This window comes from Sorex fumeus, unplaced genomic scaffold (assembly GCF_029834395.1).
Source record: "Sorex fumeus unplaced genomic scaffold, SorFum_2.1 ptg000030l, whole genome shotgun sequence".
In the NCBI taxonomy this organism is placed as follows: domain Eukaryota; kingdom Metazoa; phylum Chordata; class Mammalia; order Eulipotyphla; family Soricidae; genus Sorex; species Sorex fumeus.
In genome coordinates this window covers 5212967-5230701 of record NW_026606087.1, presented here as the reverse complement: position 1 = coordinate 5230701, position 17735 = coordinate 5212967, and the positions used below count along the sequence as shown (strand labels likewise).

The 17735-nt window shown below is 47.1% G+C and overlaps 1 protein-coding gene across 1 annotated transcript in view; it reads left to right on the top strand.

Annotated features, from left to right (window-relative positions):
• The window catches only part of PARVA (parvin alpha), a 175995-nt gene extending 158978 nt beyond the window's left edge, over window positions 1–17017 (top strand). The window contains exons 11-13 of the mRNA XM_056116100.1: window positions 1758–1859; window positions 2491–2563; window positions 15020–17017. Coding sequence (XP_055972075.1) covers window positions 1758–1859; window positions 2491–2563; window positions 15020–15096 — 252 coding nt within the window. The 3' untranslated portion in view covers window positions 15097–17017. The remainder of the gene's footprint in view (window positions 1–1757; window positions 1860–2490; window positions 2564–15019) is intronic.
• The last annotated feature ends 718 nt before the right edge of the window (window positions 17018–17735 follow it).

The window sequence follows — 17735 nt, the reverse complement described above, 5'->3', positions numbered from 1 at the left end:
CGCTGAGTTAAAGGTCTGGTAGCTGAAGCTGGAATGGAGTGATCCCAAGGTCAAGTGCATGCTCGGGGGTACATGCCCAGAACAAAGGCAAGACCGCAGCCGGTCAGCCAGCAAACCTCCCACTCTGGGCCCGGCCCACATTCCCAGTCATTCCACCTAACTATTTTTCTGTAAGCTGCCCAGTATGAGTCCAAGAAATGTGGCCTTTCCCAAACTTCAGCAGCTATTAATGTTCACAGACATTTGATGATCCCGCCACCTTTGCAGATTTCTAGAATATCGTATATGCTCCCAGCCTCTCTGGCCTTGTCCCAGGCCTTCTCCATCCCCGGATCACCTACATCTGCCCAGTGTGCCTCCCACACAGAGGCCCTGGCTCTGAGAGCCTGCCCCGACTCCCAGCACACACTCCCCAGGTCTGTAGCAGGAGACCTGAGGCCAAGCTGTCCCTCTCCCAGCTTCCCCGTGGGCCTGGCTGCTGCATTCCTGCAGGGAAGGGACAGGCTCCAAGCCTCTTGCCATGACTCTCGGACACACTTCTGCTTTCTCAACAAGAGCCAGTGAGTTGTGTCCCGATGGCTTTATTGTTTTCCCGAGGGGGCCAGTCTGAATTCATTATAAGTGTTGGCTGTCGGCCCAGGAATGCTCTAAGTGCTTGCACCTATTAACACCTGAGTCCTCAGGAGAACCCTATAGAGTCTAGTATGCTCTCATTATCCCCATTCTACAGATGAGACATGAGAAATAGAAAAGTTCCAAGGTTTGCTCAAGTAGGAGAACCAGAGGCTGACTCCAACACCCGCCTTTTCGATTGCTCTGCTGTCTGGTCACACAGGCAATACTAGAGTGAGGTGGTCCAGAAGGTTCCACGTGACACTAGAATTCTTCTCTGTCCAGGAAATGAAAGTCTAAGGATTTGGATCCAAGTGGTAGAGTACATGCAAGCCCCTGAGTTTGGTCCTTGCCACTGCACGGGCCCATTGAGGGAGGATGAACTCAGTGGGCTGAGCTAATGCTTTGCATGTAGGAAGTCTAGTTTTGATCTGCACCACCATCTGGTTCCCTGAGCACTGCCAGGAGTGACTCCCAAGCACTGAGCTAGGAGTATCCTCTAAGCACTGCTGGGTATGGCTCAAAAACAAAACAAAAAAGTAGACATTACTTCAGCGACTCAAGAGATAGAATGGGTTAAGGCACCTGCCTTGCACGTAGCTAATCCCGATTCAAATCCTTGCCACTATCTCTAGTACCCAGAGCACTATCAGAGGTCAGCCCTAAGCGCCACCAGGTGTAGCCCAAGCATTGGCCTTGGACCTCTCTTTTGCCCCTCCTCTGCCCCGGTCTGACACTAGGAGCTCTCTGTTTGGGCATTGCCTCCCCAGACACCTTCTCTGGGCTGCAGCAGGAGAGGGTGACCGGCTGAGTCTCATGTCAGAGCTGCTGTGCACACCTCACTCCCACCACAGTCTCCACACCAGCCTGTGAGCTCCTTCCGGGCATGGCCTCAGTTGCCCTCTTTCTGGCTATGTGTGCAGCCAGTGCTTGGTAAATGCTGGACCAGAAGTGGTCAGGGGCCCGGGCTTGTAGGGGCAGTCTTGGAGCAGCATAGTCCCCTTCCTCTGACCCCAGACCTCAACCCTACCAGGAGGAGCTCTTCTGGCGACAGCCTCCAGGCAATATTGACATGTTGGGTATCTGGAGTGGGTTCACCTGGGGGTGCTGAGAGGCCCCGTGCCTTCACCTGATTCTCTCTTCAGTTTGCAGATGGGGTGTACTTGGTACTGCTGATGGGGCTCCTGGAGGGCTACTTTGTGCCCCTGCACAGCTTCTTCCTGACCCCGGACAGCTTTGAACAGAAGGTAAAGGAAGATGCATGAAGGGAAGCCCCGTCCCCAGACCCTATACTTCTGCCCGTGTCCATGTGGGGCCATGGGTGGAAGGTAGCGGTTTCCTGGCTGCCTGGGGTCTTTGGTATTGGGAGGTGGGGCCCGTTCTGGAGCTCAGCTGAGCTGGAAGAAGCTCCCTCAAAGCCCAGAGCTCTCCCTCCTGCTGCTGCCAGGGTGACGCCCTGGCCCTCCACTCCTGCTCGAGGCCACGCTCTAGTTTTGCCCTTACCCAGAAGTGACAGGGATGGTGGCCCCCAGCATGGCTGCTCTGAGGTCCATACTCAGTCAGGTCCTATCCTCACCTCTGCTCGCCGCCTGAAGTTCGGGTCGCTGCCGTTGATATGGGAACCTGAACAGGATGGTGATTTTGAAGTCTCCAGTAGAGCATTCACCACAGCAGAGTGGGTCTTCAAGACCCCTCATGGCCTGGCTCTAGACCTTTGGCTTGCCTGGGGTCTCCTTCACCCCAGGGTCTCCTATGAGCTGGGCTCCTGCCTCTCAGGCTATAGAGCTGATGCTTCGACTTCCCCGAATCAGGCCTTGGGGCAGCCAGGGGTCTACCCATGAGTCCGCCGTGATGTCTGTCTCACATTTCTCTTTCCAGGTCCTGAACGTCTCCTTTGCCTTCGAACTCATGCAAGACGGAGGGTTGGAAAAGCCGAAGCCACGGCCAGAAGGTACCTTGTTTGCCCCCATGAGTTGGTGGCCCAGTTTTGAGACAGAGACTCCCCTGCTCCTGAGGGTCCAGGGCACTGATTGGGGTTCACATTTTACTGCAGAGGAAGAACTCACCGTGGAGGCTTCTCTGGGGTGTCAGCAGGGGATAGCGAGATCCCACACACCTGCACCATCACCAGGCACAAGGATAAAAAGGATCCGAACCTGTGGGACCAGGGGGACGGGCCCCAGGATACATCAGGGAACTGGGGGGTGCTGTGGCAGGGACTCCCCTGGGCCCCATCTCTTGGTGCTTCCTCCCTGGACATGGTTCAAACCTGCTCTCGAGCTGTATCCCAGCCAGGCAGGCTGGGACATTCTGCAGGTCACTCTGCTCTGAGTGAAAACACTCTCCTGACCTCAGCGCTCCAAGTCTGAGGATTCGGTTGGCTGTGTGGGGTTGGGAGTGGGGGGTGCAGGAGAACAAAATGCCCCCGCAGCCGTCCCAGTGCCCGCCAGAGCATATGTGTGCGTGTGGGAGGCACCGCTCCCCCCGCAGTGTTCTGAGTGCCGACGTTTATTTTTCTGCCACTTAGTGAAACATTCCATCTTACCAGCCCTTGTGAGTCAATACCATGTCGCAGATACTTTTCTGTTGACATCGGATGGGGACGTGGAGAGTGCTTGTGTGGGGGCACTTCTGTCTGGGCTCTATTGGTTGTTCCAGGCGAGTGGACAGGTAGGGGTGGGACACTTCTCCCCGTGGCTGCTTTTGTGCCCCTGGCTCACCCACACAAACCTCCACTTGGAGGACCACCTGCCGACTGTGGGCTGAGACCCGAGCGAGCATGATGCATGAGGTGCACCTGCAGCCGCCCAGGGAAGAGAAGGGGTTCACCTGCCGCTCCAGCTGAGTGACATTGGTAGCCACAGAAGGGAAGGAGACTGGAGGATCTGGGAGGTCATGAGAATTGATGCTGTCACATCACATCCTGCTTAAAGCAAGGGGTGGCTTGTGGAGTCAGTGACAACATTTCCCAAAATAGGGTGATTCTATCTCCAGAGCGGGTAGACACTGGAACCCCATAGAAGGACAGTAAACATTTCTGGTGTCATTGCAAGCACTTTCTCTTGGTTAAAGAAGGTCGACTTTTGGAGGATGCTGTGTGGTTGGTTGGTTTGTTTTCAAAACAGGGTAGCACAGTAGCACTGTAGTCCCGTTGTTCATCAATTTACTCGAGCGGGCAACAGTTACGTATACATTGTGAGGCTTATTGTTACTGTTTTTGGCATATCGAATACACCATGGGGAGTCTGCCAGGCTCTGCCATGCAGGCGGGATACTCTCTGTAGTTTGCCAGGTTCTCTGAGAGGGACAAAGGAATCGAACCCGGTTGGCCTTGTGCAAGGCAAACACCCTACCCGCTGTGCTATCGCTCAAAAAGTGGGTGGTAAGTTAAAAAAAAATTGGCATCTGTGGGTGAGAACATAAGGATCACATAGAGCTTTTGTGTGTGGAGGTTGAGAGTGAGGAGGGAGCATCAGACCTGATGACCAGGTGAGCAAAATCCCACCTGCAGGGGAGGGTGTTTGCCTTGCATGCAGACAACTCAGGCTCAATCCCCAGCATCCCATAAGGTCCCCTGAGCACCGCCAGGAGTAACTCCTGAGTGCAGAGCCAGTAATAACTGCTGAGCATCACCAGATGTGCCCCAACTCCTTCCCCCCCCCCCCCGCGCAAAAAAAATAAATCCCACCTGCAGTCGGTGAGGGGCTCAGTCTGTGGCCCAGCAGTAAGTTTGGCAAATAAGCCCATGACAGCTCTGTGTCCCATTCCAGCCAACCAGCCATGAGACTTGAGGGGACTCACTCTAAGTCTGTACTTCACCTATAAAAATCAAACTCCTTGAGTTAGTGCATGTTAGAGGGTTGAATGGGATGGTTCTGATGCCCAGCCCCTGGCACTCGATAACTATAAGCAGTGACCCATGTAACTGGAATTTTGAGTATGAAGCAAATAATGGTTGATGAGTAAGATGGTGCTAAGTCTGAGAGGCAGAAAGCTTGGACTTGATTCAGAGGCAGTGAGAGCCCTGACAAGCTCCTCAGAACTTTAGTGATCAGATCTGAGACTCTGCTTCCAAAACACCGTGTGGAAGACAGTAAGAAGAGCAGAGGTTTAGGTGTGGGGGCTGCAAAAAGATGGGGATTGCGGGTGTATCACTTGGAGTCTTGCACGAATGAAAGCTGGTAAGTCAGAGGGGAGGGAGGGAGAGAGGGACGACAGACCCTTGTAGAAAAAAAGTAAAGGGTGGAGGATGGTATGAGAGAGGAATGCCTTACTCCTGAAACTGGAGAAAGAAATAGGAAGCAGAGGAGAGAGGTGGATCATGCAGAAAGTGGTGTGTCTCAGAACTACCAGCTCTTGCCAACCTAAGCCAATCTCCCAGCTTTCTTGGTTGCTAACTTGTCCTCAGTGCCTGTCCTCTTGTAAAGAAGGACCTCTCAGGGCACTCTCCCTGGCAGCATGGCTTTCACTCTCCTGATGCTGTGGAGAATGAGTTCTGACAGTCCTGAGGCCAGATAACAGGTTCCCTGCTGTGTGAGAGCAACATTGCAGGAACTTGTGGCCTGTATTTCTGCTTCCATTTTCTCGAACAGCTTAATAGGAAACTTTCTGTTTCCAGGTTGGAACTACCCCCTTCTGATACTTCCATTTTGAGACATCTGTCTCTCTCGGGACAGACAGTTTTCCCAGTATAAATGAATCTCTAGGGACTTGTAGGCATATAGATGACATTTCTACGATAGTTCATTTCCATTATTGAACCGCTCAATATGAAACTTCCTGACCCATGTGAATGGAAAAACACATCTGTTTTATTTGTTGTTACACTGGGCACCATGCCCATACTGGAAATTTCCAGTGCGTAAAGGAGAATTACAATGATATTTTGTGAAATTGTACTTGGGGATTCTTGTACTCCAAAACTCCCTTTAGTTTCTTTGCTTTTACCTGAAAAGTGAGAGTCATTTGTAAATGATGCAGACTTAGCAATGGTGGGTAATTCTTTAATGGTGTTTCAAAATCAGACTGGCTATAACAGATGCATTCTTCATGGCAAAGGTTTATTTGGGGGAGGGGGAGGGGGTTGGTGGGAAGCCAGAAAAATTTGTTCTCTCTCATGTTGTTTAATGTTTTAAGCTTTAATTATACCTTGAAATTCCTTGGAAACTTTGGGCTTGCACCTCACATGACCTTTGTTTGCTCAAGCTTCATATATTTTACTACTTCCATCTAATATAAGCTAAGTGTAGTGTCAAGGTCATAGCCAGTAGAGCTATTGAAATATTGGCAAGAAGCTAATGACTTTTTTTTAGCAGGAGGTTGAAGAGCCCAAGGGATTGAACCCGGAGCTCTTACATGGAAGTGATGTACTCTGGCCCTGTGGGCCTTCTTCCCAGCAGCCTGGTGGCCTTCTTCTGTGTGGGACAATATACCATGTGTCTTCAAATGGTCACAACTACCCTGTTGTTATCATTCATTGATTCATTGTTGAATATGGTTAAGACCCCAGCATAGCAAAGGCAGGTAGTGGTTAAGAAATTCAACACCAGGCAGGAATGTGGCCTATATGTTTCACTGCCAGAAGGTGAATCTACAGTTTAAGGAATCAAATAGCTGTGACCAAACAACTGCAAGCAATGCTGGAAACCCAGGCAGGTGATGGCAGCTTAGTTCCTGGTAATCAGTCCATTTAGGAAGGACTTGCTCAGAAACTAAAAATATGGGAAACTGTTCAACTCCCCTTTGGAGAGAGAATACAGACCAGAGAGTGGCAAAGTGTGGAAAAACAGAATTGCTGGTGTAAATATACTTATACAGCCATTTTTGAGAAACAGTTTGTCTTTTGATATAATTGAAGATTTCTATTTTTAAAAACATTTTATTGAGATTCTGTGATTTATGCAACTACTAATATTGTGCACATAATTCTAACACCACACCCACCTTCCTCCCTCAAGGTCCCCAATATTCCTCCCTTTCAAACCAGCTCCCACCACACCCCAACACAAACTCAGTCATGTGCATCAGTTCTCTCATTGCGTTACCTTTGGCCCTTTGTTGTGACCTTGCAACAAAGTCATTAGGTCATCTCGTGCCAAGAGAATGTACACATTGAAAGTCTGAAGATTTCTTATAAGTAACCTGATAAACAGAGTGATGGCCTTGAAATATCCATTTCCTAATATCTGGGACCTATTAATATATATCATATGGCAAAATAGGCACTTTGTGAATGTGATCAAGTTTAGGATCCTGATGGGGGGGTGAGGGTCCAGTGTAAATGCAGGAGACAGTGTCATTGAGAAAGGGAAGCAGGAGAGTTAGAGCATTGCCTCAGGTGAAGGATGCCACCACCATGGTGGAGGTAGAGGAATGCAGGCAGCCTCCAGAAGCTAGAAAAAGCAAGAAAACAAATTCTTCTCTATAGTTCCAGAGGAAAGTGCAACCATGCCAATACCTTAATTTTATTCCAATGAGACCCATTTTGGACTCTGACCTTTAAAACTGTAAGGTAATGAATTTAGATTGTTTCCTGTCACCAAATTTATAAAAATCTGTTACAGCAGCAATCAGAAGCTAATTTTCCCTCTGACCCAGTGGTCCCCTCATAAGCAGGCATGTCCATCCATCAGGAGACTAACCCAGGAACAGCCAGGAGAATCTAAACTGGAGTTTTCAGCCCTATAGATCAGCCCAATAAATCAGAGTGTGTCGTGTCATGACTGGTACACAATGTAGGCAATGGAAAAAAAAAAAGCAACAAATTCAGAAATTGAGGAAGGATCTCTAGTTCCTATAGCATGAAGATATTAGTGATCATTTTCTGTAAAATAGCATGTCTAAAACTGCACAGAGTGATCAAAAATAATCAATGTAAGTCCCTGAAAACTTGCCCGTGGCATAGGAAAAAGAATTATAGAATTACCAGTGGATAATTACTTTTATCTCAGTAAAAGAAATTTACATTAATTACCTTGTTTTGATAAATATACAGCTCATGCAATAAAAAGGTTGAATCCTATGAACATAATTTTTCATTTTTTAAAAAAAAAGAAGAAAAATGACAAAAGAGTACAGAAACGATTCCATTTATAGAAAGTATGAGAAGCCAAACTGAACCTTGTGCCTAAGGGTGCCAGCACAGCACATGGTACTCTGAGGAACAAGGGTGTAATCACCGTAAAAGTCAGGATAGTGGTTATCTTTGTGGGGTGAGACAGGATTGTGAGCAGAGAATGTGGGGGATGCTTCTAGGGCACTGATAACGTTCTATTTTTGTCAAGGGTGGGAGTAACATGGGCTTCTCTTCCGAGGATCAAAAAATCATCCACCCATGTTACCATCATTTGCAGGCTGCTTTCCACATTTTAAAATGCTTTCCATAGGTAAAGAAGATAGCAGAATCACCCTACAGGGTAACAAGCTGCTTCCCAACGCATGGGGGAGTATTGGGGGGGGGGGGGGCAGTAGGGAAACAAGCCAGAGACTGAAGGGATAGGGGTCTGGAACATGTGGACTCTGATGCTGCCCAGCTTCCTCCAGCCCCCACCACTGGTGGCCTCCCACATGGGTCACAGGAGTCAGTCTCCCCCATAGGCAAGCTTTAGAGAAGGGGCTGGGACCCACAGACCAACAACCACAGCAGCCAGGCCCCTCTGCAGAGAGACTCACTCTGCTCCCGGAGTGCCCTTCCCTCCTCGGCATCACATAGACATAGCTTCTTGCCCAGAGGGGTGTAGTGGGGACCTGTTCTGTAAACTTCTTCATGATTTGTGGTCGACCCATGCTTGATGTGTATATCTATTTTACTTAAGTCTATACCTAGAGTTACCCAGAAATTTCTTTGGGCTAAGAAGAGATCACAGGTGGAGAAACTTTAAGAAGGCCTGACTTAGAGACCATGGGATGGTTCTATAATGAAAGGATAAAATGAGGGTCCTGCTTTCCTCTCCCCGCCCCATCTGCACCCCATGCAGACAGACACGGAGCCCTTTCCCCCTGTTCAGAAGCTGTTTCCGTCAGTGGGGCCCCAGGGAGCCTGTCTCGAAGTCGGAGTCCCACCGAGTCTGACTCTCTGCTCCCAGCCAGCACCCCAGGCGCTCAGACCAGCTCTCAGTTGCTAATCACAGTTTATTAGGTCAGGGATTTAAAGGGGGCTCTGTTTATCCAGCATGGAGTCACAGTGCATTCCCAGGAATGCAGAGCCCCAATCCAGGCTAAGTCACCCACTGCCGTCCCTGCCTGGAGCACTGGGACTCCATTATCTCTGCATTAGCCAGCATTATCTCTGGCTGGAGTCCCTGCACCCAGGGCCTGAGGGAGCCACGGCCAGTTCCTCTCCCAAGGAGCAGGACATGCTTTCATTGTTTTCCAAAGCAGGGGATGGGGGGAAGGGGTGCTGCCACAATCCAGATCATTTTTCCTTCTGAAAAGGGGGCCAGAGGTCAAAGAAATTTTGCCCCCTGCTCTGCATATGACACTCCTGTCACATTGTGCATGGGCCATGCTGGCTCCGTTTGTGGGCCCAGGCGGGAGAGTGGGAAGGAGAGCACCACCACTAAACCAACTTAATGTCACTTCGTTATTGTTCACAAAGCCTAGTTTACTGAAAAATGCAGAGTCATAGAAATGAAATGACCTCAACCAGGTCAACCAACTTAGGGAAGATGGACTTCAAATTAGTAGACATTAGAATTAATCATTTTGAAACATTCTTCCACATGGGATATTACTTCTTTTTTTTCTTTTTGGATCACACCCGGCGATGCACAGGGGTTACTCCTGGCTCATGCACTCAGGAATTACTCCTGGTGGTGCTCAGGGGACCATATGGGATGCTGGCAATCGAACCTGGGTCAGCCGCGTGCAAGGCAAATGCCCTACCCACTGTGCTATTACTCCAGCCCCAGGATATCACTTTCTTACTGCAACCTAGAAGCTCACCTCTCTTTCAAAAGGGAACCAGATCCTCCGGCCCGCTGTCTGTACTTCCTCCAGGCCCACTGCCTCCACTTCTCATTTACTTGTTCACACTTGGCTTTCACTAGCCAAGGTTCCCAGAAACCTCTTTCTGGCCCTTTCACTACTCGCCTTCTTGGGAGCATGTGGCCCTATAGGTCACCTCCCCTTGCTGGAATTTCTTCCTTGGCTCCCAGAATACTGGACAATCAAGTATCCATTTATGTTTAATTATCTTTTAGCCAGCCTTTGCTTGCCAGGCCCTGGGCTCTGCACTCATACAAAATAAGACAGGCTCAGTGGGGTCAGATTGCTCCAGAGCAGCAGTAGATTTCATCAAACACACACACACACACACACACACACACACACACACACACACACTGCTAACCGGGAAGGAAAGAGCTGGAAGTTTTGGAAACATAAAGCAGGCACCATCGGACAGAAGCCAAGGGTCAAGGAGACTTGAGCTGATTATTGCTGGGGCTGAGGTGGCCCAGTGCTGCCCACTGGGAGCAGTAGACAGCAGTCAGTGTGACTGGTCAGTACCTAGAAAATGAGGGGACCAAAACCAAAGTGGAACTAGGAAGGTAGGCCAGGTCAGATACAGTAGGCAAAACTGTCATCTAGGATATGGGACCTTAAAGATGAGTATCCAGTGATGGAAGCTGGAGTGGCACAACTGCAAGGGAACACTTATTCTGTGATCTGTGGTACACGGAGTTATGTTGCGCACGCCCTTCCCAGCCACACCGGAGACCAATGGGTCAGATGAACTGGAGAGGATGGCAGGCTTGAAGGAGCCCAGTCCACCCTTTGTCACCTTCACATGCTTTGAACAACTCTCCTTTGCCCCTCTTTGTCTTTCCAACAGATCTCCACGGGAAACTTTCTAAATTTTGATGTTTTTGTGGGGAGATTTTGTGGAGGGCAGAGAAAAGAGTGAGGGCGGAGGGGCATACCCAGCCGTGCTCAAGTATCACTCTTGGCAGTATCAGAGATTGAACCAAAGTGGCCTGCATGCAAGGCAAATGTACTGTGTCTCCTGTCTGACTAAATTTAAGAAACACTTCATACATGTACACTAAAAACTATAAAAATTGGAAGTAATTGAAGAAGACACAAAAGAAATGGTAAGATAGTCTTTTCACATAAATTGGAGATTTTTGTTAAAGTGTTCATACTATCCAAAGCAATATAAAGATCAAATGCTGTCCCTGTTTCAAATTCAGTGGAATTTTTCACATAAATAAAACAATCCTTAAACTTGAATAGAACCCCAAGAATCCTGAATAGTCAAGCAATTTTGAAAATTAATAAAGCAAGAGACATCATGATCTCTGGTTTCAAACTGTATTATAAAGCTTTGGTAATCAAACCTGCATGGCACAGACATTATCAGTTTAATGGAGCCCAGAAATAAAACCACACATATAATCAATTTAAATAAAACAAAACTGTGTAATAAAGAACCATCTCTTTACTAAGTGGTAATGGGAAAATTTAATATCCAAATGTCAAAGAATAAAACAGGACCACTGACACTGAAAATCAACTCAAAATGAATTCAAGGCTTAAATGTAAGACATTTACTGATATCATTAATCTCCTATAAAATAGGTTGTTCAAGATGACATCAAAATCAAGGTAACAAGCACAAAATACATGGGGTTACATCAAATTTCAAAAGTTTTGTACATTAAAGTAAATCATAAAATGAAGAGACAACCCACATAATGAAATAAAATATTTCCAATGATATCTGAAAAGGTAATAATTACCCAATGTTTATAAAGAATTCCTATAACTCAACAAGCAACTGATTTTTTTAAAATCAGTTATCTGAGTAGACTTTTTTTTCTGAAGAAGATATATAGATGCCCAGAGGTACCAAAAATGATGTTCAGTGTCATTAATGATCAGGGAAATGTAAACCAAAACCACAGTGAGATAGAAACTTACATTTGTGAGAATTATTCTCAAAAAGACAAGAAGTAAAAAATGTTGAGCAGGGAGGGCTGGAGCTATAGCACAGATGGTAGGGTGTTTCTCTTGCATGCAGCCAACCCGGGTTCGATTCCCAGCATCCCTTAGGGTCCCCCGAGCACTGCCAGGAATAATTCCTGAGTGCAGAGCCAGGAGTAACTCCAGTGTATTGCCGGGTGTGACCCAAAGAGCAAAAAATAAAAATAAAAATATGTTGAGCAGGCTGTGGAGAAAAGGGAACTCTTGTGCACTGTTGATCAACATTTAAATCCATGCTGTCATTATAAAAAAAAAAAACTCTGTCTATTCCCCAAAGAGTTAAGAATAGAAATACAGCTACCCCCTGCTGACTATTTATACACAGTATATAAAAACACTAGTTCAAAGAGATCTGAGCTTCCCATGTTCATAGCAGCCAAGAGTTGGAAACAACCTAAGTGTCCAACGACAGATAAACAGATAAAGACACTGGCAGATATAATCAGCCCTAGCACAGCGGGTAGGGCGTTCGCCTTACAAAGCGGCCAACATGGCCGACCCGAGTTCGATTCCTCCGCCCCTCTTGGAGAGCCCGGCAAGCTACCGAGAGTATTCGATATGCCAGACACAGTAACAACAAAGTCTCCAATGGAGACGTTACTGGGCCTGCTCGAGCAAATCGACGATCAACGGGAGGGCCTTTACCTTTACCTTTACCTTAAAAACAAAAATGAAATTTTGCCATCTGCAACAACATGGATGGAACAAGAGTATATTATGCTAAGTGAAATAAGTCAGATGGGGAAAGACAAACATAGTATTATTTCACTCCTGTGGTTGATGAAGATAGTACAGCAGATAAAGTCCTTGCCTTGCAGGTGGCCAACTTGAGTTAAATCCCCAGCACTCTATGTGGGCCCACAAGTTCTGCTAGGAGTGATTCCTACGCACAGAGCCAAAAGTAAGCCCTGAGCACCACAAGGCGTGGCCCAAAAGCAGAACAACAACAAAAAGTACAAAATAAGTTCAAAACTCGGACTATCAAGACAAAATAGTGGTTTTCAGAAGGAAAGGGGTAGTTGGAAAAATGTATGGCAGTGGATAGAAACTAGGCTTACACTAGTGAGGATAATGTAATATATACAGGTGGTAGTATATTACCCAGTGTTTCCATTCTTTTGGATATTTATCCAATTGAAAGTTACAAAATCAATCATGAGAATGTAATGCACAGAACCGCGATTTTTTAAAAATAAAATAGGGGACTGAGTGATAGTACAGCAGGGTAGGCCATTTGCCTTGCATGCGGCCTACCAGAATTCAATTCCCAGTATCCCAAATGGTCCCCTGAGCACTGCCAGGAGTAATTTCTGAGTGCAGAACCAGGAGTAAGCTGGGTGTGACCCCCCCCCAAAAAAAAGCAAAAATCAAATAAAATGAGAGAAGCTCTTGACTAAGCATCAGCAACCAGTCCAGAACCATGGACTTCTCATGCAGAGGCTGATGCAGGAGGGGATTCAGTAGGAGCAGGGTCCAGACACGAGGCAGGGTCACAGCTGGAGGCTCAGCTATATACTTGAGCCAATAGGCGGGCATTAGAGAAGTGGTCCCTGAGAACCCCTGGACCATCACAAAAGAGCCTCAAGGAGGGCCAAGGCCTAGGTGGGACCCAGCAGGATTGGGCAACCACTGATAGAGGTCGGGGTGGCGTGGGGGGGAGGGAAGGGTTGGGTGATAGGGGGAGTAGAACGTGGAGCATCCCAAAGAGGGTCCCCTAAGCCTGTGACCCAGTGGTGCTGCTTTCTATGGGACCTGAGTGCTCCCGGTGCGACAGCCACAGTGATAGGAGTCCTCAGGCTAAGTCCCAGGAGGCCCCAGGCTGGTCTTGAGGGCTCCTTGTTCCTCTTGACCAGGGCGTTGCTGGAGTCCTCACATTCCCCAGGCCCTTTTCTCCAGGAGCTTGGCCTGATCCCACCTACTTCTGCATCCCAATGTGTTTTATTCTTTTCTCTTAACCATTTACCTTGCCTGACCTTCTCCACAATTTAAATCCTTTTCAGTGTGAAAATTACTGCACGTCCAGCCAGGCACATAAAACGTGAAAGTACAAGTGAAAAATACTGTCCGGTGAACTACCCTGGAAGTGCCACCCAGGAAAGGAAGAGTATCCCAGCTCCCAGTGCTCTCCAGTCTTCCCCCCATTAGGGGACCCTGTCGCCCCCTTTCCTTGGAGATGCACACACTCTCCTGGCTTTCATCAATCTCTGATTTTTCTTTTCCTTAAGGTTTTATTGTGTACCTCTATTTTCTAAAATTGTGAGCAGGGGCTGGAGCGATAGTACAGTGGGTAGGGTGTTTGCCTTGCATGTGGCCGACCTGGGTTTGATTCCCAGCATCCCATATGGTCCCCTGAGCACCGCCAGAAGTAATTTCGGAGTGCAGAGCCAGGAGTAACCCCTGTTCATTGCCCGGTGTGACCCAAAAGCAAAATAAAATAAAATTGTGAACAGAGTTCCTTCTCTTTCCTACCTGTATTTTCTCTAGTTCTTCAAAGGTGCACACTCCCGAGGGAGACATAGAGCACAGCAGGGTCGGGTCAGGGAGAGAGGAAGAGGAGGAGGCAGTTTGGAGGAGCTGCCATAAGAGGGGGACCAGTAAATATGAGGAAATGATCATAGAGGAACTCTGGAGGGCCAGATAGTACAGAGGGTAGAGTGTCTGTCATGCCCACAACTGACCCAAGTTCTGTCCCCAGCATCCCAGACACCCCATTTGGTCCTCTGAGCCCTGCCAGGAGTGATCCCTGAGTATAAAAGCAGGAATCAGCCCTGAGCATCACCAGGCGTGGCCCATTTAAGTCAAAATAAGAAAGTTCAAAAAAGCTCTGAAAACCACAGTGGAGTGACCCTGAGAATACAGTCCAGGGCCCAGTTCTACAGTTGCTCTGTCTTTGGTCTGAAGCTGCCTGTCCCCTGGCGCCCCGTTTACCAAACATTCCCTGCCAGGGAAATGTCTTCCCTCCTGTTCCACCCACTCACCACCTCACTCCCCACCTTAGCCCGAGGTCTTCCTCTCCTCACTCCTGAATAGTTCTGGGTAGAGGTTAAAGACAGGGCGAAGGGCCCATGGGACGGGGAAGATGGGGTGAAGGGCAGTGCACCTCTCACCCGGAAGTGCTGTGTCCAGCATGAGAGCTGCCCTCCCAAGGCAAAGGTGAGACTCCCCTCCTAGGCCTCAGCACCTGTGCCCTCTTTGAATTCCCCATACCACAGCCCATCAGTCATCACCCACTTGCCCCGGGCATCTCGGACAGAAAAACTTTCCTCCCAGCAGATGTGGAACTCTTTAGAGGCCCCGTGATTGGGGTTGAGGGATGACACTCCCAGGACCATGCTGGGCACATGAAGTGGGTGGTGAGTCGAAGGGCCAAAGGTGTCAACACGTGGGCTCTCTGACATTCTGTGTGCTTGTGTTTCCCACACAGACATCGTTAACTGTGACCTGAAGTCCACGCTGCGGGTGTTGTACAACCTCTTCACCAAGTACCGGAACGTGGAGTGAGGGACAGACCACCTATCCTCCAGTCTGCCTTTCCCTGCTTGATCCTGTCCCCTGCTCAGCGCTCGCCCACAAGTCCAGCTTCAATCCAGGGACTGTGGGAACCAGAATCAGGAAGGAAATGATCGATAACTCAGTGCACGTCAATGGACACTTCCCAGGCCCTGGGGCTGACCCCACAGCAGCCTGGCAGGGTGGGCACCATCCCGAGGCCAGGTCCACATGTCTCTCAGTGTAATTTGGGACACCAACATACATACCCACCTAAGATGAAAATAAAGATCATCATTAGAACTGGATGATTGTGGACCAGGTGCCACAGGAAAAGCACCTGTGTCATCCAACTCGTTCTCATGACTCCCAATAAAGCTGGTATTTCAGTTCTTTTAAACAAGGAAACTGAGGCTCAGAGAGGCCAAGTGACTTGCCGGAAACTGGTATTTGTTTTTTGTTTTTTTTTTCCCCTAGGTAACATTTGTTAATAACTAGCCAATGAGATCACTTTCTTTGCCCATTGTCTAATTGTGTGAGTCTGTGCACTCACCTGCCTCTTCAAAGACAGCAGCCCCCTGAGCTCACCGCCAGCCAGGCTAGTGATTCACACTGAAATGGGCAAATCAGACATAACCCAATTAATAGTGTGTGTGTGGCTGGAGTCATGTCCCTCAACTCCTTTGTACAAATGAAAATTACTCTTAATTCCTTCAGATTTATAATAACCCCATTCTCTGGTTTCAGGGTGACATTTGGGAAGGATTCTGTTTAAAATTAATGGAGTGGCACATTTTGTAGCCTTTTTGCTTGATTGCATGTAATGGAAATGCCCTATATTTTCCTGCAAAATAAGTACTCAATTCATTATCGTTAGGCAAATGTACAATCTACTCAGGCACAGCAGAGAGCCGGGCACTGGCCCACGTGAGCATGGTTTGGGAAGTAGGGCTCTTCAACGGGGACCCTTGAACTGTAAAGAAAGCAACTCCTTTTGCCTTCTAATTGATCATTTAGACCATTTCTGGCTCCGTCTGCCCACATGCAATTACCAGCTAATTCAGGCAAGGAAAAAAATCTAAGTCATTTAGACCCAAGCCAAGCAGTTTCCTTGTGTGGGTTACTCGCAGGCTTGCGGTTGCTTTTATCCCCTCTGTATGAACCCAACTTTGAAATGCAAGGCAAGGCACTAGTCCTCCTACAGGGATAGGAAAAGGGCTGGTGTAGGGGTAACTGGGGGACATGAAATGTGGGGATAAATAGTTGCTTACTTAACATATAGGAGAATTCTGAGGTAGAAGGCCGGGGATGTAGAGTTAACACTTGCCTACACAAATTACCCAAGCCTTGGGATGAATCATTTATACTGATATTAGATCTTCATTCTAGGATGTTCCGAAATATACCAGATGGACACCAGCCTATATGCCCACTTCTAAAAGTCAGCCTGTTTTGTCACTACTTTTGGCCCATTGCACAAAGCCCCTGTCTACTTTGAGGAATTAATTCAGAGCTCTGATCTTACTACCCAAAGTTAGGACACCGATATTGCCCAAGACAGTTCTGTCCAGCTTCTCAACATTCCTTACTATACAGCCTATCTGCAGTAACTCAGAACCCATAACACTTGTAGGCAAACTATTTCTTTGGCTCTTGTTCTGTAGAATTGTTTACTCTATTAGCCTAATGAATGTCTGAGCTGTAAAGACAGTGTTTAATCTTGTATCATTTTATGTAAAAGAATACAATTCTGTTTTGCATAATTACTGAAATATTACCTTTTTCATTAGCAAACATTTAGTGTAATGTTTCTGTTTGCTTGCTTAAATTTGTGTTAGTAAATCAAGAGAAATCGTCACTTTGTCTCCTTGAAAAATACTGACATGGGATGAAATAACAACTACACTCATAGAAACACACTTTGCTGGATGAATTTTGTCTCTAATTTTGTCTTTTTATCCCCCATATTCAAATGGCAGATGAATGGGTACCCATGTGAATTGAACACTGTCTTGCATTTTACATGCACATGATAGGAAAATATATCCAAACATTTGGGAAGAATTGTAATAACAAGCCTCATTTATTAGAAACCCCACTGTTGAGATTGAAATCTTTGACTCAGTCTAGAATGCCAGACCCTACGCCCAGTTTTATAACTCTGTCCTCTCATTTAGAAATTTTTTTCTGTAGATTCAGGAATCTTCTTAACACATGATATGTTCTTAAAGGGGCGGAAAGGCAGCAAAACAATAAATAAACTACACATCTTTGGAAAAACCAAGAATCATGATTTACAGGCATGCTGGTTCATCCTGTTCCTCTCTCTTCTTTTTTTCTTCTTTTTTAAATTTAAACCCATTGATATTTTTAATTGCTAATACGTAAATGGTGCAAGATTTAAAAAGAATAGTTATTCGTGAATAAACTTAATCTCCCTCCCTTCCTCCAGCAAACAATACCTCTCGCCAGCAACAACAATTTTTGTTTCTTTAATACACTTCTAGAGATACTTCAGCTGTAGAAAGCATTACAATATGTATGAAACAGTGAGTTTTTTGTTGTTTTGGAGAGGATTTTTTTTTTGGTTCTCTTTGGGAGGTGGGAGGGTTGGTTTGTTTTTAGGCCACACCTGATGATGTTCAGGGCTT